Source organism: Cottoperca gobio, unplaced genomic scaffold, assembly GCF_900634415.1.
Source record: "Cottoperca gobio unplaced genomic scaffold, fCotGob3.1 fCotGob3_158arrow_ctg1, whole genome shotgun sequence".
In the NCBI taxonomy this organism is placed as follows: Eukaryota; Metazoa; Chordata; class Actinopteri; order Perciformes; family Bovichtidae; genus Cottoperca; species Cottoperca gobio.
Genome location: NW_021166815.1, coordinates 279898 through 300933, shown reverse-complemented (window position 1 = coordinate 300933; position 21036 = coordinate 279898). Strand labels below are relative to the sequence as shown.

Here is a 21036-nt window from a genome sequence, read left to right as displayed (position 1 = left end):
TACTTTTTGATTTCTAGTACAAAGTTCTCAAGCCTTTGACCCCATGAATCTGTTCAAAATACAAATAAAACCACAAAATTCTTTGATTTATGACATTTATTTTCCATTATACAAAAGTTACAATGAACATCAGAAAAAAACTAAACTGGGGAAGATAAGTTGCAGTTGTTGTTTTTGATGCAGCGATGCTTCATTCAAACCCGCTGCGGAGAACCAGGAGAAAAAACATTAATTACATCTATATGATCTCAAAAAGGACTTTTTACCATGTAAATAATCTTTAACGCTTGAAAAGCAGAAATATAATTTTTTCAGACTGAACTATTTCATTATTAAACTTTAAGTGTAATTCTTCCTCAGCAGGTATACTTCTCTATACAAGCAGCTAAAAGCTATTAGTGAGGCAAGTGCAATGTTTCCGACAATGTAATCATTCATTTGTTTCGTTATATATAAAAAGGCTATATGACTTATTTTTTTCCAAATGTAATTATTAAATTAAGCTTCACAGTTAACATATTTCATATGCACCATATTTATACAGAATTGTTGAATTAGCTCTGAATGCAAACCCTCATAGAAATCTCCGTGACCTTTGAACTTACCTGACCATGTGAGCGATGTCCCAGTTGGTTTCTGAGGAAAGAGGACCAATAATCTCCACGCCCTCTTCTGTTACAATGGCGATCTCGTGCTAAAATAGAAAACACATTAAACTTCTGGTGTCTGGTAAAAAAGTGTCTTAAAACTGGATAAGCAGTCAGTTTATGAAGCTTCTGGCTACAAACACAACGCTGACGCTGCTCAGAGACGGCGCCGTGACAGGAGAGAGGAACCAACGACACATCGCGAAAAAGGTCCATTGAAGAAAAAATAGTAATTAAGGGAGGTTATATTTCGAGAAATTTTCCAAGATTAAAATCTAATTTCAGAGTTTCTTCTCGGAATTCTGCGAATTTCTTCCTTTTAAATTTACGATTTAAATCTCAGAAATTCTGAGTTTATAATAATAAAGTTTAATTTGTGTAGCTCTTTGCTAGATACTCAAATAAGCTTTACAAAAGCAAAAACATTTCATCCACAAAATGCAATTTTTTATACTAAATATTACCCCCTTCCTTCTGTAATTACGGCCTTAACACGGAGTTATACACAATTAAACTACAGATTTATCTGAGTTTGAAAATTGTTACACAACTCTACTACAGATATAACATAGGTCTCGTCGTTTTTACTCATTTTAATACCGAAGATGTATTATACCTGTAAAACGGCTGACTTGGGATCAGTTAACTCACCCTGTTGTAGGATCGAGCGTCTCTGTAGTACAGCACTTTCAGGCAGCGCTCCACCAGCTCCCGAGCCTCCTGCTTAGTGATCTCCACTTTGTTCTCCACCACCTCCCTCATCAGGGGCTACACACACACACACACACACACACACACACACACACACACACACACACACACACACACTAAACATCAAAACGTCCAAACTATGCCTTTAAATATCTGTATCAACAGTCTGAATACAAACGTTGAGCTGCGCAGTTAACTCACCTGAGCCAGGTACGCTCCAAAGCCTGTGGCCACCGTGGGCGCCTCATAGGCCACGCCCAGCTTGTCCACGTAACCTAGGAAACTAGAGGGAGACAGACACAAAATACGGTTTAGAATAATAAACTTTTTTTATAAAGCACTATTCAAAACAAACTTAAAGGACTGCAGCGTCGAGTATTCTAACAATTAATCAGACACACACACACACACACACACACACACACACTTTAAGCAATTAAATTGTGATGCGTTTGAATTCAAAATTGAGTTTTATTTAAAAAGATGCCTCTGATTCTGCAACTCAAGTTTAGGAACAAAACGCAGAAGGAGAGTAAACAGGAAGCGGCGCTCACCTCTCTCCGTTGTAGAAGCCTCCGATCACCACGGTGTTCCACAGAGGATTCATCTTGCTGCGGCGGTTGTACATCACTCGGGTCAGCCAGGAGTGGACCGCCTTCGGACTGTAGCTGTGTCCGTCCCCCAGCAGCTCCTCGTCGATGCTGACGGAAACAAAAAGGAAAAGTTAAAACATGTCAACACAGAGCAGCTCCACGCGCACGAGGTTTTATTCTGTCCACTTACACCATCTGTTCGATGATGTGTTTCAGATGCTGGTAGTCGGCGTAGTCGCCCGAAGCTCCCAGGATGGTGTTGTCGTTCACCTGAAACAAAAACTGACGTTACTCCAAGAAAAAAAGAGCAAAATCCTCAATTTGAAAAAAGTGATTAATCGGCTTAATAACTCGTCCGTTTCAACATAAATACATGCAGAAGGCTTATCTATACCTCACATTACCGTTTATAATCAATATAAATGGAGTTTATGCTGTTAGTTAATACAGGTGTGTGCCGCATGCTTTGAGGCTAAACACCAACAAATATGTATTGAAGCAGAATATTTGATTAGATAAAAAACGTTGTGAATTTTGGAAATGATTACATCTCTATCTTTACTTTTGGACTCCGAGTTGCTGGAAATGTTTGGAGCACACGAGTGAAACAATCCTCCGCTGCAACACTGGAGTCGGATTCAAGGATCAGTTCTTGTCATTATGCAACAAAGGCTTAAACATAAACACATAACGGATAATATTATAACTAACGTTAATCTAATAACCATCAGAACCAAAGAATATCTGAGCAAAAACCCAGACAGTTAAAAATATTTAAAGTTCTTTGAAAGAGACGAACACCAACAACCTGACGGCGGAGAAGCAGAGACAGGATTTATTTATTATAAATCACTTAATGTTAATTTATTAACCATCTAATTAAAATAGTCCAACACGTTCACTCAGACGAAGCGCTGACGTGTATTTACTGCTCCAGCAGATGTTCTGTTAGCAGCGATGTTACCTTCATGAGGCGCGAGACGTTCCTGAAGCGAGCCAGAGAGCCGTACGAGCCCAACATGTCTGCCGCGAGGATGACGCCGCCGGTGAACTTCACGCCGAGCACCGACGTCCCGGTTACCATCGGGTTACTGCAGGGAGATGAAGGGATTTAGTATTTTAAAACCAGAAAGGAGTACATTTACTACAGTCCTGTTTACATTAGTTTTTATTTTGCTATTACCGTACAGCCGTCTACCCAAAATATCCATCATTTCATACGTTACGTTATTAACGTCTGTACTATAGTCTGAGCGATGTCAGCTGGTCCGGCTTCCAGATACACCACATGGTTGTGAGTTCAACACCAGAGCTGCTGTCTGTAGTGAGTTCTCGGTCTGTAGTGAGTTCTCTGTCTGTAGTGAGTTCTGTCTGTAGTGAGTTCTCTGTCTGTAGTGAGTTCTGTCTGTAGTGAGTTCTCTGTCTGTAGTGAGTTCTGTCTGTAGTGAGTTCACTGTCTGTAGTGAGTTCTCTGTCTGTAGTGAGTTCTGTCTGTAGTGAGTTCACTGTCTGTAGTGAGTTCTGTCTGTAGTGAGTTCACTGTCTGTAGTGAGTGAGTGAGTTATGTCTGTAGTGAGTTCACTGTCTGTAGTGAGTTCTCTGTCTGTAGTGAGTTCACTGTCTGTAGTGAGTTCTGTCTGTAGTGAGTTCTCTGTCTGTAGTGAGTTCTCTGTCTGTAGTGAGTTCTCTGTCTGTAGTGAGTTCTCTGTCTGTAGTGAGTTCTCTGTGAGTTCACTGTCTGTAGTGAGTTCTCTGTCTGTAGTGAGTTCTCTGTCTGTAGTGAGTTCTCTGTCTGTCGTGAGTTCTCTGTCTGTCGTGAGTTCTGTCTGTCGTGAGTTCTGTCTGTAGTGAGTTCTGTCTGTAGTGAGTTCTCTGTCTGTAGTGAGTTCTCTGTCTGTAGTGAGTGAGTTCTGTCTGTAGTGAGTTCTGTCTGTAGTGAGTTCACTGTCTGTAGTGAGTGAGTTCTGTCTGTAGTGAGTGAGTGAGTTCTGTCTGTAGTGAGTTCTGTCTGTAGTGAGTGAGTGAGTTCTGTCTGTAGTGAGTTCTGTCTGTAGTGAGTTCTCTGTCTGTAGTGAGTGAGTTCTCTGTCTGTAGTGAGTGAGTTCTGTCTGTAGTGAGTGAGTTCTGTCTGTAGTGAGTTCTGTCTGTAGTGAGTTCTCTGTCTGTAGTGAGTGAGTTCTGTCTGTAGTGAGTTCACTGTCTGTAGTGAGTGAGTTCTGTCTGTAGTGAGTGAGTTCTGTCTGTAGTGAGTTCTGTCTGTAGTGAGTGAGTTCTGTCTGTAGTGAGTTCACTGTCTGTAGTGAGTGAGTTCTGTCTGTAGTGAGTGAGTTCTGTCTGTAGTGAGTTCACTGTCTGTAGTGAGTGAGTTCTGTCTGTAGTGAGTTCTGTCTGTAGTGAGTGAGTTCTCTGTCTGTAGTGAGTGAGTTCTGTCTGTAGTGAGTGAGTTCTGTCTGTAGTGAGTTCTCTGTCTGTAGTGAGTGAGTTCTGTCTGTAGTGAGTTCACTGTCTGTAGTGAGTTCACTGTCTGTAGTGAGTTCACTGTCTGTAGTGAGTGAGTTCTGTCTGTAGTGAGTGAGTTCTGTCTGTAGTGAGTTCTGTCTGTAGTGAGTTCACTGTCTGTAGTTAGTGAGTTCACTGTCTGTAGTTAGTGAGCTCACTGTCTGTAGTTAGTGAGTTCACTGTCTGTAGTGAGTGAGTTCTGTCTGTAGTGAGTTCTGTCTGTAGTGAGTTATCTGTCTGTAGTGAGTTCTCTGTCTGTAGTGAGTGAGTTCTGTCTGTAGTGAGTTCTCTGTCTGTAGTGAGTGAGTTCTGTCTGTAGTGAGTTCTGTCTGTAGTGAGTTCTCTGTCTGTGTCATAAGGAGTTTGTAAGCCTGACAACATTTTATCACATGAAACTTGTAACGATTATCAAAATATCTGCTAGAAACTATTTTTCTGATGATTAATAATTGAACAGCCGAATAAAACAATTTTCACTTTCTGCTTTATTCACAGAAGAGAAAGAAAGATTCACTCCCTTTTGTTTGTCTTATTTAAAGTTATTGTTCCTGCAGGATTCTTCATGTTCAGTTTTATCCTCAGGATTGTTTGAACTTATTGTTCCTAACCCTAACTAGAGCCTTCATATTCCATTTCAAATAAAAGTAACAAACAATATGTTTTACAGCCTAAATAACTAAATTAATTCAATTCAATATAAATAAATTAAATAATAAACTGCAGAATAGTAAATGGTGTTCAGGTGTTTTCTGGTCTGTAAACTTAAGAAAGAGAAATTACAACATATGGTGATAAAAATATTATATACACAAAGCTCCATTTAAGAGAAACCAACACTTTGTAATTATCTTCGCTGGTGTAAGAGTTTACAAACTGAGAAAGTTTGAATTAACAAATCTTTAAATTGAGGACCAACTCTGTATTTATTAAATGGTTTACTTTTTATTATTTAGAAACCATGTATTTATTTAGTCATTTTATATAATTAGTTTTACTATTAAGACACTGATTTAAATTAACAGCCTTGTTTGTAAATCTGAGTTAGCTGCCTGGTTAGCTAACACAGCTAACAGTTAGTCAGCAAAACGGAAAGAAACCGAACAAATTAAGATATTTCCATCTATAAAATGATCAAGATAGATTCTCATTTGTTCTTTAAAAGGTCAATAAATAACCCCAAAAGTTTCTATATTGAGCTTTAAACGCGCTTAGACGGATGTAAACTAACAGTTAGCTTAGCATCAATTAGCTCCATGATGATACAGCACTGCGGCGCAGCACAAACCGAAACCGACAGCGGAGGTTCGGGTTGAAATGAACGGTACACAGCTTCGGTTCTGTTGGAGTGGATCACTCACAGTGTGTGTCTGACCGGACCGCATGATGTGCCCGACCCGCTGCTGCTGTTGCCGCCGGGGAAGGAGTAAAACTGTCCCGGTTTTGGTCCATTCTCCCAGAAATTCAGTTTCAAACCGCTCGACTCCATGTTGGAAATATCTTCCGGAAGTGACGACACAGTCTTGTTGTCGGGGTGAGCAGATGGGACGTCACGGAGCGGTGCTCTACTGCCGCCTGCTGTTGGGATGGATTCCTCATTAAGTAATAAACAGTGCAGAAAAGCATGAAAAAAGTGTGATAAATACTATTAATAATGTGTGATAAATTCTGTATTACTTGCACTATATTACACATAATTTATTTAATATTTGTATTCGAAAGTTTCGGCTGAATATTGATAATAAGTCTAAGTTTTGTGGAAAAAGAGAGTATTTCCCATCTAATTTCTTAGTGTTAATTAAAAATTAAATGTGTCATTAAAATCATAAAAAAAAAAAAAAATCTGTCAAAGCGAACCCGTTTTAGCCATTTGTGCACGGTGGGAAACATTAGAGTGTGACACATGAAAGGCTGTCTGCTAGTGTGAAGGAGAACATCTTCTTACAAGGACTAGATGAATGATGAGCGATGACAGTGATACGATGTGTGAGAGAGGGATTCTGCCCGGATATGAACACAGGTGAGCCTTGGCCACAGAAAGTTTGAACACCACTGCACTACATTACCACTAAAAGTATTTATTTTTCAAAGTACACTAAAATACATTTTAAATTTAACTTAAATTTGAAGTGCACCTTTATAAAGCTATTATTATGAATTTTATTTATTTTAATATTATTTATGAAGCCACGTGATAAAAAAACACGTCCAGGTTTCAGAATTTTATTTTATTTTGTGAACATCAGATATTTGTTGCTCGCGGATGTTTGTGTGTTTTCACTTCTTCGGGTTTCACAGTTGCCATCACCTCTGGAGACGATTTCTTGTGACAAAAATCTGTAAGGAGACGAGAATGAATTACATATTCAAATTATCCAAATGTATTAGCTGTCAGTACTTACGGAAATCCTGAGAGAATGTTTCGGGGTAAAAAGTATTGTTGTTGTAATACTCATTTCGGCCACAAGGGGCGGAATAGTAGGAAGTGTCATAACAAAAGAATAAATATGTACAAAGAAAAAGAAAATAAATGTGGAAATATAAGGACAAATAAGAAAATATATAAGAATCATTACAAGCATTTCCCTCTTTTTCACATTTATATGTTCATGTATTTCTATACATACTTATTCATTTATTATTCAAATATATATTTATTTCTTGCATATAAATTACTTATTTTTTTGTCCCTATTGTTTTTTCAAAGTGTTTCTTGTATTACTATATACTATATATTAAAGTATAAAGACAAATAACAACATAAAATAATAATTATAAGAATAACTATAAGTATGACAACAATTAGGAAAAGAATAAGGACAAATAAGGGACTAAAAATGTATAAATTACATTGCATAAAAAAGAAAAAGAAAGTCATTTATATGCAATAAATAATTATATTTTTAAATACATACAGAAATAAATGAACAAATAAATGTGAAAATAAATTCAAACGCTTATAATTATTCTTTTATATTTTTATTTATTCCTCTTTTTATTTATTTTCTTCTTCTTTTCTTCTTTCTTATGGTACTTCTATGGCACCTTAAACATCTGCCTCTTGTGGCCGAAGGGAGTATTACAACAATAAACACAGAACAAACAAGAGATGAAAAAACCTTTTTACCTGTTCTTAAGTCATAAACTAGAAAACTATTTAAAGCAGACTTAGAAAACGGATCACCAGATTACTTTGTTCTTCCTTATTTGCCTCTTAGGGTTTCTGAAGATAATATCTGAGTTTATACATTAAAGACACAGAAACGAACCTGCAGCTCCGTCGTAGATGAAAGGTTTGTCAAGAGGGAATCCCAGACACTCCGCCAGTCGCTGGTGATCGGCGTGAGCCGCTGTCATCTGCTCAACATCCTGGTGCTTCCCCTCCCTCCCTGAAACACACACACACACACACACACACACACACACAGACAAACACACACACACACACACACAGACAAACACACACACACACAGGATATTTCACTGAGGTTCATTAAATTTGTTAAAATAATTGTGAATAAACTTCCCCACTTCATTCCTCACATTAACGCAAGTACTGTTTATATTACAAGTGTTCATCTTTAAATATGTAAATGAGTATTAGGTCTCGGCCTGTTCGTTAGAAATTTTGTGTTGTGTTGTACTTCCTGTTTTATTTTGTTAATTACCTGTGTTGTTTCTACTTCCTACCCCCAGGTGTTCCCAATCTGTTCGTTAGTGTCCTCATCTGTGTCTCGTTCCCTCTCACTTCTTGGTGTGAATATAGAGTCTGTTTTGTTTGTCTCTCGTTGCCAGTTCGTCTTCGTACTTCGATGTCAAGAGTTCCAGCATTAGTCCCGTCTTCCTGTTTGATTCCCCGGCTTCCTCGACCTTGTTTCCGTGACTCGATTCTGCCCTTGCCTGATCCTTGTCTGCTGTGCTGTTACACTGAATATCTGCCCGTGTACCAAACCTGTTTCCGTGACCCGACTCTGCTCCTTGATACTTTGTATGATCAACTGTCTATGCATGTACCATAGCAACTGCAAAGTTTTCAGTAAAGACTATTTCCATTCAACATTTATCTGCCTCTGTGTCGTGCAATTGAGTCCCACCTCCCTTCTTGCTGGCCAAGCAGCTCCAACAGCTGGGGACATGTGTCCAGTCACTATGTTCTGCGATGGCCACACCGCGGGGGCAGGCCGCTACCGGTCAAGGGTTGGCGGTCATCCCTTCCGTCACCACGGCTACTCCCCAGCCAATGATTCATCTCTCCAGAGCCGAACGCTTCTCCGGAGATTTGGAGAATTGCAGAGTTCTTAACCCAATGTTATTTACATTTTGAATTACAAGCTGCTTCTTTTCCAACCGAGCGTTCCAAGGTGGCGTATGTGATTTCTTACCTGTCAGGACGGGCGGAGGCTTGGGCTACGGCAGAATGGGCCAGGGAGGCACCAATTTTTCAAATCTTAGGAGCCTTCACAGAGACTCTAAGGAAGATCTTCGACCACACGGCTCCGGGTTGAGAGGCAGCCTGTGCACTCACCAGTATTCGATAGGGGAACCGGCTGACTTTGGACTATGCTGTGGAATTCCGGACATTGGTGGCCGACAGTGGATGGAATGAGCAGGCGTTGTTCGACGCATTCAGGAGTGGACTCTCGGATCGTATCAAGGATGAGCTAGCACCATTGGAATTTCCCACAGGTCTGGATGCACTGGGCAATAAGAGATTATTGCCCAGTGCATCCAAATCGACAACCGATTCCGGGAGAGAGAACAGGAACGAGGACTATTGACGGTTGCAGCTCCCAGATACGAGGGACGGGATGGTTCCGGTCACACTATCGCCCAAGGTCTGGGGTATTCTCGGATTCAGAGACCACCTTATTCGGCAACAGTAACCTCACCAGACGAGGAGATGGAGTTGGGCCGAACCAGACTGACTCAAGCGGAGAGACAGCACCGGATGAGAGAGGGTCGCTGCATCTATTGCTCTGAGTTTGGACATTTTGTTCATAGATGTCAAGTAAAAGCCAAGGCTCAACAGTAAAGAGGGCACTGGTGAGCCGAGCAGTTTCTGGAGGAGGACCCTCTCGAGCACTGACATCTGCCACGCTCATCTCGTCGTCAGAGACCATGATTCATCCCGTGCTGATTGATTCCGGAGCAGACGAGAGTTTTATGGATGAGGGAATGGCTAAGAGGTTGGGTTTGAAGTTACACTCATTACCCAAGGTGTTGGAAGCCAAGGCTCAGGATGACAGAGTACTGTGTCGAGTTTCACATATCACTCAACCTGTACAACTGGTCATGGCTGATGGACATTCGGAACAGATTGAGTTCCATGTGTTCGTTTTCACCCGCTGGTGCGGGATTCTTTTTCGTGGAGAAGAAGGACAAGTCCCTACGACCCTGTATTGACTATCGGGGTTTGAACAAAATCATGGTGAAGAATCGGTGTCCAATGCTCCAGCAGTGTTCCAGGCCCTGGTTAATGACGTTCTCCGGGATATGCTTGAGCGATTGCGTTTCCGCTCCCATCCTGACCTTGCCAGACCCCCAGAGACAGTTTGTGGTGGAGGTGGACGCATCAGATGTGGGAGCGGTTCTGTCCCAACGATCTGTTTTGGACAATAAATTGCACCCATGTGCATTTTTGTCCAAGAAGCTGTTACCAGCAGAAATAATTTACGATGTCGGCAACAGGGAGTTACTTGCCATTAAGGTGGCGCTCGAGGAGTGGCGACACTGGCTGGAAGCAGCAGAGCAGCCATTCCTGGTTCTTACGGACCACAAGAACTTGCAGTACATTCAGTCGGTGAAGAGACTGAATTCCCGGTAAGCCCGATGGTCTTTGTTTTTCACCAGCTTCAAGTTCACACTAACCTATCGGCCGGGGTCTAAGAACATTAAGGCGGACGCACTATCCCGCCTTTTTGATCCCAACCTGACCCCCAGACTCCCTTCATTCGTGTTGCCGCCTTCTCGTGTTGTGGGAGCGATAATCTGGGGAATCGAGGAGAAGGTAAGAAAGGCCAATATAGACATTCAGATTGTAGATGGGGGTCCCGATAATCGTCTGTTTGTGCCAGAGCAGTTGTGCCCACAGGTGATTCATTGGGCCCATACATTCCTCGTTTCCTGTCATCCCGGGGTTCGGAGGACCCTGTTCGTCATTCGGCAGCGGTTCTGGTGGCCGTCCATGGAGAGGGCGGTCAGGGAGTATATGGCTGTCTGTCTGGTAAGTGCACGCAACAAGTCCTCACGTCAACCGCCATCGGGTCTTCTACGACCCCTTCAAGTGCCACATCGTCCTTGGGCAGAGATTTCTATGGATTTCGTCACTGGACTACTCACTTCGGAGGGACAATCCACTATCCTAACCGTGGTTGACAGGTTCAGTAAAATGGCACATTTCATTCCATTGCCCAAACTTCCGTCGGCGAAAGAGACAGCGGAGGTACTTCTCTCTCAGGTGTTCCGGATCCATGGTTTCCCGAGGGATGTGGTTACCGATCGGGGTCTTAAATTTGTTTCTCGTTTTTGGAAAGATTTTTGTGAACTTTTGGGAGCCAAGGTTAGCCTTACATCTGGGTACCATCCCCAGTCGAACGGACCGTCTGAGAGGATGAACCAGGAGTTAGAGACTTGTCTACGGTGTCTCATCTCCCAGAACCCCACAACCTGGAGCAAGCACCTAATCTGGGTTGAGTATGCCCATAATACCTTACCTCTCTTCTGGTTTGTCCCCTTTCGAGTGTGCGTATGGGTATCAGCCACCTCTGTTTCTGGAACAGGAGTTGGAGGCCAGTGTTCCTTCAGTCCAAGCCAGGTGTTCCCAATCTGTTCGTTAGTGTCCTCACTTGTGTCTCGTTCCCTCTCACTACTTGGTGTGTATATATAGTTTGTTTTGTTTGTCTCTCGTTGTCAGTTCGTCTTCGTACTTCGATGTCAAGAGTTCCAGCATTAGTCCCGTCTTCCTGTTTCCCAAGCGTTTGATTCCTCGACCTTGTTTCCGTGACTCGATTCTGCCCTTGCCTGATCCTTGTCTGTTGTGCTGTTACGCTGAGTATCTACCTGTGTACCAAACCTGTTTCCGTGACCCGACTCTGCTCCTGGATTACCCCTTGATACTTTGTATGATCAACTGTCTATGCGTGTACCTCCCTCCCTTCTGTCTTGATCGTACCGTTACAATGAGGCATTATGTAATGTAACTGTTGTGAGTTTAGGAGAAATCTACACACACAAAGTTAGAAACACAAACTCTGATGTTCTCATGTTTCCTCTCGTCTGACAGAAGACGAGTTCTGGAAGATAAATAACCTCAAACAACAAACAAACAAACAACCTAAATTACCATTCTTAATATAATATATATATAACATATAATAATATAATAATGTGTATTTATATAGCATTTATATACATTTTAATCACTGATCTGCCTCGAGTTGACAGTTGTGGTAACTTGTATATGTATATGTGTGTGTATATGTGTGTGTGTATATATATATGTGTGTGTGTATATATATGTGTGTGTGTATATATACATACATATACATATATATATACATGTATGTGTATATATGTGTATATGTATATATATACATATATATATATATATATATATACACATACATATATATATACATATATATACATGTATGTGTATATATATGTATATATATATACACATATATATACATATATATACATGTATGTGTATATATGTGTATATATATATACACATACATGTATATATGTATGTATATATACATGTATGTATATATGTATATATATATATGTGTATATATACATGTATGTGTATATACATACATGTATATATATGTATATGTATATAACAAACAATCTAATCTAATAAAGTATATTGTTGTTGAGAGATAATTGTCCTTTTTACTTTTTTAATTGACGTTGTTGATGCTGCCTGCTGAAGAGCATCAACCTAAACAGCATTTCAGTTCTTAACTTTTTGTTCATCGTGCCACCTTTACTCGGGCACATTTCACTCGTCTGCATTCATTGTGAATAATAACTTGAATGCAGCATTTGAAGCCGTTACCACCGTAAATAGTGGAGGTTTGGATGTGTCCTAGTTTAGCTAGATTCAAACAGTCCTGTGCTGTAATGTATACTCTGTGTAGTTGTATGCGTTGGTGGTCAAGGACAATTTTCGCAAATCAGTGAATGATTAATACACAAACACAACAGTGTTATGAAATCCTACAACGACAGCAAGACCTGAAATCCCCTTTGAATCTGCAGAGAGGTATGCCGGAAGTGAGATAATGCTTACTCAGCCCTGGACAATTTTTTTAACAGTGAGCAAAATGTAAACAATGGAAAACCACAGAACCTCTGCCACCAGTATCTCCTATAAAGGCTGAGCAGCCGATGAGCCTCAGTCGTCTTTCCTGGCCTGCAGCTATCACCTGAGCTTGGTGGTGTTTTATTCCCAGTTATATTGTGAAGATGATCAGCCGTTGCATCATGAATCTGTGGCTCAGCAGTCATTTGCTGGTAGCGGGGCTGTTTCTGGGCTGCTCGGCTCTGACACCTGAAGAATGCCAGCCCTTGGTTGCACCTTTGTCTCTGGCTGACGCCTCTGTGGTAAGACCTCATCTGATTCCTGCCTGGGTCTTTGGGTTTGTTTATTAGACATTGTGTCTCATGGATTAACATTACAATCGACATGACAACACTGCACAATGAAAACATATTTAACCTATTCACCAACATGCACCTGTTTCCTATCTATGGAGCCACCGGCTACCATCTCTGTTCGGATTAGGAAGTGCGTGCTGATCCAGATGGTTATTAGGTCTTTGAGGATTCTGGAAATAGAAGCATTATTGCTTAACATCATCATGTATCTATAAATATAATATTTGTTGCTGCCACATTAGTTCGAAGGTAAAGGTAAAGCTCCTGTTGGTGGACCTTTTGATTTTAGGTGTTTTGTCACAGAACAGTTGTACATTTGTGTTGAATTGTAAGCTAATCATCAGTTTAACCTTGGCGAACTCAGTATTAATAAAGACCTAATTTCCCCTCATCTTACAGTCTTTGTGTTATGCTAGGCTAAACACGTCCAAATCTAATTAAATTGCCAAAGTTTCATACAAGGACTTTTTTTTTCTTCCAGAATTTGAACATGAAGTTTAAGTACAAATTATGTGCTGTATTTTTAAAAACTCTATAGTCTATAGGCACTTCCCTTAACCTTTGTCAGAAAGCGCTTCCAGTTAGTTTACCCAAGTTTCAATAATATAAAAAACCTGACATTGAGGAATATGTATGTGTTATTCTACAAAAACCTTTTAATCCCTGTGAATATATTTGCAGATTTTAAAAGTCTAAAAACAAACATCCGTACAAGAGGTTTGCCTGAGCAAAATAGTAAAACATTTGCATAAATAAGACGTACAATCAGATCCAATAATAACTGAATTATGATTCTTTTCACAATATCCAGCCCCACCTCCAGTATTGAAAGATGTGTCTGCTGTCACTAACTAATCTCATGTTTGTGTGCAGATCAGCGGCAGAAGCAACTTCCTCGTGGGTTACACCGATAATGAAGTGTTTGCCTCCATCCTGAACTTTACGCAGAGCTCCTGGGTTAATTTCACCTTTCCACCATCCAGCCCCAATAAAGGTGTCATGTCTGAGTGGAACAAGATGTGAGTTGATAACAGTGATCACCGGTACACATACTTAACATGAAAACGTCTGTAAATTATTGTTTTATCATAATTAAAATAACATTTGAGAAAAACATTTGCACAGTTACAACTAAGACAGCACCTGAATTAGAATTCTTTATTCTAATTGGATTTGTCTGTTTTTATTTACTTGGAGCACAACTTATTCGATCCGTCTTGAAACACGAGTGTGCGACTACAAAGCACGAGAAGGGGTCCGTCTCGTTCTTTGTGGTCGCACACTCGCCTTTGAACAAACTAGTAAATATTCGTCAGAATATGAACTCACCTTTTCCTCTTGTCATTTTTCCCAGGAAGGGACACTGCGTGGCCTCAACTGTCAACGTAACTATTGACGGCAACACTTTGTCAGCGTCAGGTAAGTTCCCTGATTTGACACAATACTGGAGTTTCTACGTGAAACATTTCAACGTAATCACTGATTCAAACAAACACAATCCTCTGCAGGTGCAAGTGAACAAACATGTGTCTTGTGTGAGGGCATTGCTGGATTATGTCAAACACAAAATCAGTTACCAGTTCACAATACATCATACATACATCATTAGTGTTTACTCGTGCTAGACGTGCCGGGTAGGACATGGATTACCTCCATGTAGATACAACAACGTTTCATCAAGCATGGCCGAAATTACATTACATTTCTTTACAGTTCATTTAGCTGACACTTTAGTCCAAAGCAACTTACAATAAGTACAAACAATCATGAGGATACAACTCTGAACAGCAAGAATCTTGCAAGTACATTAGCTTCAAATATGTGAAATCATTTAAGTGCAGAACAATAGCTTCAAATAAACCAAATCAATGTAAATGCAACATACAAAGAACTGCATTTTCTTATTGACCGAGGTGCAGTTGTAAACGTTGAGTTTTCAGTCTGCGACGGAAGGTGTGAAGACTGTCTGCTGACCTGACATGGGGAGGTCGTTCCACCATTTTGGAGCCAGGAGAGACAGAAATGACCACTATTGCTGCTTTGTACATGTTGTGGGAGTCCCAGATACTTCGGGAAACCAAACAGCGTCATGTCTGGGTTCATGACATCATCCAGAGGCTCACATGGCTCAGTGAATTTAACTGAGCTGTATTCACTGAATCTAACAAGTCATACGTCGGCTGAATTAAACTTGTTTACTTGTAAACTTGTGATTTATTTGCAATAAATGTCTGAATTAATGCTTTGTCAGCTCTGTCCGCAAGACGACAAGTGAAGAACTTTTCCCGTCTTTGCATTGACCCTACATGTAACCGCGCAGCAGGAAAAATGTTCTTTGTGTCCGGTGTGAATGCACCATTAGGTTTTCTATGTTGCGATTTTATTTAAAATATTCTCACTTTGTTTCTGTCCTCAGTTGCCAACATGTCCTCAGTGTTCCACATGCTGCCAACCAGTGACGGCTGTCTGGTCATGAGCATCAACACCACGGCCAGAAACCTCGACAAGATACTTAACATGATGGGATTCAGCGACATAGTTACACCTGAGGAGGTCAATGCTCGTTCTCTTTATCTGATGGGTAAGAAGGAACACGCCTGAGAGAAAATAACACATTTTATGTCCGAAATATTTCATCCATTTTTGTTGTGTTGTTTCCAGGCAGAGAGTCGAGCCTGAAGGACTCGGAGCTGGAACAGTTCAAGAAGCAGGCGAGCTGCCTCGGCTTCTCCGGAGAACCAAACTTCATCTACAACTCCGAGAACGGTGCTTCACCTTTTTAAACCTGTCTGGTTAAACATTGAAATCAAGATCACGGATGTGAAACTAATTTCTTTATCTCTGTTTTCTCTCTGCAGCTTTCTGCGCTGAAGGCGAGGGCGTTAAACTGAAGTTCTGAAGTTAAGAACAACTTTCAGCAATATCTCAAACTGAGGAATTAAAGAGACTAAAAGTGACTCAAATATCAAACGTGTGGTCCAAATCTTTTGTTCATAATCTAATAAAATGCCAAAAGGAATAAAAATTCCTCAAACAAAGAGCATCCTCAAACATGTACAATCATTGTAATAACTGATCAAAGCAACAAGTCAAGCAAAGAGAAAAGTAAAAGTCAGTCAGAAACTAATCCCTAAACTTCTTCCCAGCAACCTTGACCTGAACACTTCCTTACTTGTCTTGCACAACTTTGAAAAAATTCCAAAAAAGCCTGAATTTGAGGAAAATATTGTCGATGTATTCTACAAAGAGCTTTTTTCCTTGAATAAGTTCGCAGATTATAAATGTTTAAACACAAACATTCGTACAAGAGGTTTGCCGAAGCAAAATTGTAAAAACATTGGTAAAAATATAACGAACAATCTGATCTAATAAAGTATATTGTTGTTGAGAGATAATTGTCCTTTTTACTTTTTTAATTGACGATGTTGATGGTGCCTGCTGAAGAGCATCAACCTAAACCTAAAGAAAGTGGGGCGATCACGTGTCTTTGGGGGGCGTTTGTGTGTATGGCCCGCGAGGTAATTCATAAACACACGCAAAAAATGTACTCCAAAAAAATTAATCCAAATCTAGTCAGATATAGAATATAACTGGCGACTGACTGTTTTTCCTGGCCAAGGTCAGGGTCCTTGAACACAATACGAGCGGAACGTGTCATCACGTGGTCACGTCATGTCAAAAAACTTCAATATTAAACGGTCATTGACATCAGCGAACGCAGCGTGGCGAGTGTAACAAAGAGAAAGGTGGATGCGGAATGTTCCAGGAGAAATGGACAAACGATTATTTCTTTGTGGAAGTAAAAGGACAGTGTTTGTGCTTGCGGTCATGGAAAAGGCTCTCGAGCTGCATTACAGCACGAAACATGTCAAACTGCACGAGCTGAAAAGAGCTGTGTTTTTAGACTTTTATTTGATTTACTTTAATTTATTGCTGAGTGATAAAGTGCTGCTTGAAACACAAAAACAAGCGCCGTCCCCCTCAGCCACCACTGTTCGAAAGCATTAATGTTATTCCAAAGATACACCATGAATAAAACTAATCTGAATTAATGTTAAAACACTAACACTCTGGTCGGGACTTGGCCCAGCAGCAGACAAGCTGTACTCTGGCTACTTGTAGTAGCAGAGCTAACATCAGTAGAGCTAACACCTGCAGAGTAAATAACTCCTGATTGTATTGATTCACACTTGATGATTATCACATGTATTTCTGCACAACATGTTTAATGAGCACTATATTAGTTATGAATGTAAAACACGTCGGGTACGTTTCTCTACATGATAGTTTCAGGTCTACAAATCATCTCGTCACAACGCTGCTCTCCAAGGGGCGTGACCGCGCTAACGTGGACCAATGAGGAGAGGCTACACCCACATGAATAGAACTATGTCAAATTGTTGTTGTGGATTTTGTACACTTTCAGCTTTACCAACAGACAGCTAACTGGATCTTTATTGATTCGGCCTGTGGACTTGGTGTGCTGAAAGTGCCCTCGGCTGAGAGTATTATCGCCTCAGAACTCAGCGTTTGGTTTATTTAATAAAAGAGCACATTTGGCGCTATATATTTATATAAAATAAAACACAGGGTTCTGTTGGGGGGGGCAGCGCCTCAGACTTGTTCCTTTGTGCTCGTTTATTGTTGGATCACTTAAGAGTGCAAATTGTTTCACAGTTCTGAACTTCCGAAGCTGCTGTATGGAAGCCTATTTCCGCCAGTAAAAAAAGAATTATGAGATAAGAAGTGCGCATGCGTTACAGTGGCGCTGTCTTCAAAGGTCCCTTCATCACCTCGCTGCCCCCACCATGCAAACGACATGCAGTGCTAAATAAGGTAACTATTACAGGTGACTTTTGTAAACGTTCGATAGTACATACAGCCTAATTGTAACGTTAATCAGCAGTATTTGCAGCTAAACTACAGTTGTACAACAATGCAGTTCATGAAGCTCCCTGTTATAAACTATAATATGCCTCTAGTGTTGTGGTTCACATCACTAATGAAGACAGTGTAGGTAGGCCGACTGCTGCGGTGAGTTGCTTCATGTTACTCAGAGGCCGCTGTATCAGCATAGCTCTTAAATTAAGAGTCGGCAAGTGTTATCTCAGCTACAATATACCTCTAATTATTGTAGCCTACGTGTAAGGTAGTGGTTACAAGTCATGCAGATATTGTACATGAGCACTGTCGTCCTTTGTCGCTTTTCAGTTTGCTATTCTATTGAAAGTGCTAATATCAGCGATTATTCTCAGTGACATCACCTCGTAAACCTTGAGGTGGTACCGTTAGCATGGATATCATTCATTGTGCATGGATATCATTCATTGTGCATGGATATCATTCATTGTGCATGGATATCTCGGCAACCGTGCGAATCTAGAACTTAGTGAGGCTGATTAATGCGGGCAGGAGTGTGCAATATATGAGTTATATTAACCCAGTGGTTCCCAAAGAGGGGGCCGCCCTGCTAGCATAACATGGACACGTTTGTGACAGGGCTCCCAGGGGGGGGCTCGAAAATATTCTTATTTACAAAAGGGGGGCCCAGCAGAAAATGTTTGCGAACCACTGTATTAGGCTATATATAAATATAAAGGCAAACATGGAATAATAACTTACAGTCACTGCAGGTGTTTTTTCATTCAGTGATGTCATACACCGTGTCACACTAAAATCAAAGGAAGTGAACACTTCTCCTTAACCACTTTAAAGCATTGGATTTGTTATATCAGAGCGTTATAGATCAGAAGATCAATAATATACATGCTGAATAAATATAATAAAAACAAATAAATAAACGATTTTCTAAAAATCAACTGTTTAGATTAGAATTATTTAAGTTTATATTTAAGCTTTCATTTTGTTCAACAGAGGTACAGAGGATTTTGAACCGTCACAAGATGGATGAGCTATGTGACTATGTAAGGTCACGACGTGTGCCTGAGGAAGACGTACAGCGGATGGAGCAGGAGAAGGTAGTTTATATAGGAAATGCTTCATTTTCACATTTTACAGATAAACAGATTAAAAAACCCTAAACTTTGGAAGAGCTTTGTAAATAATATCTGGTGCTGTATATGCAGGTTTTTCATTGTTGTAATTTTTTCACTTGACCTAAAAATTCTTGAAATGTTTCTTAATTTTAGATTGATTCCAGTGTCATACATCTCATGACAGATGACCAGCTGAGAGAGTATCTGCCATCCTGTGGTGTTCGACTGGCTGTTTGGATACTGCAGATGGAAGGAAAGAGAACCCAGCAAGACAAAGTTTTTTGAGCGACTTAGAGGAAGGCTCTCAAGAAACAAACATGATCATGTGTCTGAAAGAGAGCATCAAACTCCTCCAAAGAATAATAGAGGATAATATCACAGTCAGGGAACTGTATGAAAAGATAAAATTACAACCAAGAAGAGAGACATTGCCTGTGACATCAATCTGGTGGAAGACAACAGTGATGCAACTGCTCAAGAAGGTGAAAAGACACATGACGGAGCAGACATGTATCACTTCTCTGCAGACACATCTGCAACACACCATGTGTAGATAAATACTCCAGATGTCATTTTTGTTGGAAACAGCACCATTTCTGCAAATGCAAGCAGTGCCAGTGTTTCCATTTACACCACAGTCAACTCCACTGATGCGTGTAGTAGAACATGAAACATTGCTTCATGTCGGTGCTTTAGAGGATAGTGGCATCGTGACGTTCCACACAGAAAGCATCTCTCAGATGGAGTACTCCAGTCTTGATGACACCTTGCCTCTCTCTCTGGAGCTGTCTTTGGAATCATCCATACCTCCCTCCATGGATGTGTGGCAGGAACAAGCCAATCAGAGAGAAAGAGTGAAGAAGATTATTGTTCTTTATCGTGGACTGATTCTGAGAGAACTTGTCAAAGCTTGAAAAGGCTGTGGATGATGGAGGTGTTATGAGAGATATACTGTCAGAATTTTAGAATGACTTTTATGAACAGTGCACTATGGGAAACGGCTTCAAAGCGCCATACCTACGTCATGATTTTGGTAAAGAAGAATGGCAAAGTGTTAGGCCGAATAATCACATTTAGCTGGTTAAAAGAGAAGTACCTTCCTGTAAAACTTGCCCCTGTACTTCTGGAGCAAGCTGTTTTGGGCTTTGTTGAGAGTGATCATGTGGACAGCTTTCTCAAGTATGTGTCAGAGTCTGAGCGAGTGATCTTTGAATCTTGTCGTTCAGATTTTGAAGGTGTGGACCAAGAAGAATTGCTGGAAATCATGGACATCCACAACTGCAGGCGGCTTCCAACAGCAAATAACTTTGAGCATATCTTGAGGGAGCTTGCTCACCAAAAACTGATTCAAGAGCCTGCTTTTGTGATTGAACAGTGGAACAACACACTTGCACCAGTTAGATCAGAGCTCAAAGGGCTTGCAGCAGTCTATGAAGAGCTACAACCAACATCAAGAAAGATCATGACATCAATAACTTACCCCAGTACACAGAATGCCCAGGAGAAACAAATGGTTACGTATGTTAGTGCAGATCTTAGAGCGTTAGACACCCAGCACTTCTCCTTTTTCCTCAGATTTTGCACAGGATCAGATTTGTTCACAGGAAAGAGCATCACTGTCAGCTTCACACAAGTTCAAGGATTTCAAAGAAGACCCGTTGCTCATACATGTGGCTGTTACTTGGAGTTGCCAGTCAGTTACGACAGCTACCCAGATGTTCGACATGAAATGAACAAGGTGTTAGAAAGCAACGTGTGGGTGATGGATATTGTTTAAGACACAAAGATTTCAATTTGTCCTGGAATTAAACAGGAAACAAATATAATAATATAATATGAAATATAAATTGAGACACTAGCCCAGGAAAGTTAATGATCTAGATCTAGTTCATTGTTCATCAGCTGTCTGAGTTGGATGTACAGGTC

At 40.5% G+C, this 21036-nt stretch overlaps 2 protein-coding genes across 2 annotated transcripts; one reads left to right on the top strand and one right to left on the bottom strand.

Moving 5' to 3' along the window:
* Positions 1-81: 81 nt before the first annotated feature.
* Positions 82-5985, bottom strand: psmb4 (proteasome 20S subunit beta 4). Its single transcript, XM_029426358.1, has 8 exons — positions 5809-5985; positions 2916-3042; positions 2142-2221; positions 1913-2059; positions 1560-1641; positions 1299-1415; positions 606-694; positions 82-203 (listed from the first exon to the last, which is right to left on the bottom strand). Exons 1-8 carry the CDS (start codon positions 5934-5936, stop codon positions 191-193), a joined length of 783 nt encoding a protein of 260 aa, XP_029282218.1. The 5' UTR covers positions 5937-5985; the 3' UTR covers positions 82-190.
* Positions 5986-12765: 6780 nt separating this feature from the next.
* On the top strand, positions 12766-16051 carry LOC115004660 (uncharacterized). Its single transcript, XM_029426356.1, has 6 exons — positions 12766-13060; positions 13988-14133; positions 14469-14533; positions 15531-15695; positions 15776-15880; positions 15973-16051. Exons 1-6 carry the CDS (start codon positions 12923-12925, stop codon positions 16011-16013), a joined length of 660 nt encoding a protein of 219 aa, XP_029282216.1. The 5' UTR covers positions 12766-12922; the 3' UTR covers positions 16014-16051.
* Positions 16052-21036: the final 4985 nt, after the last annotated feature.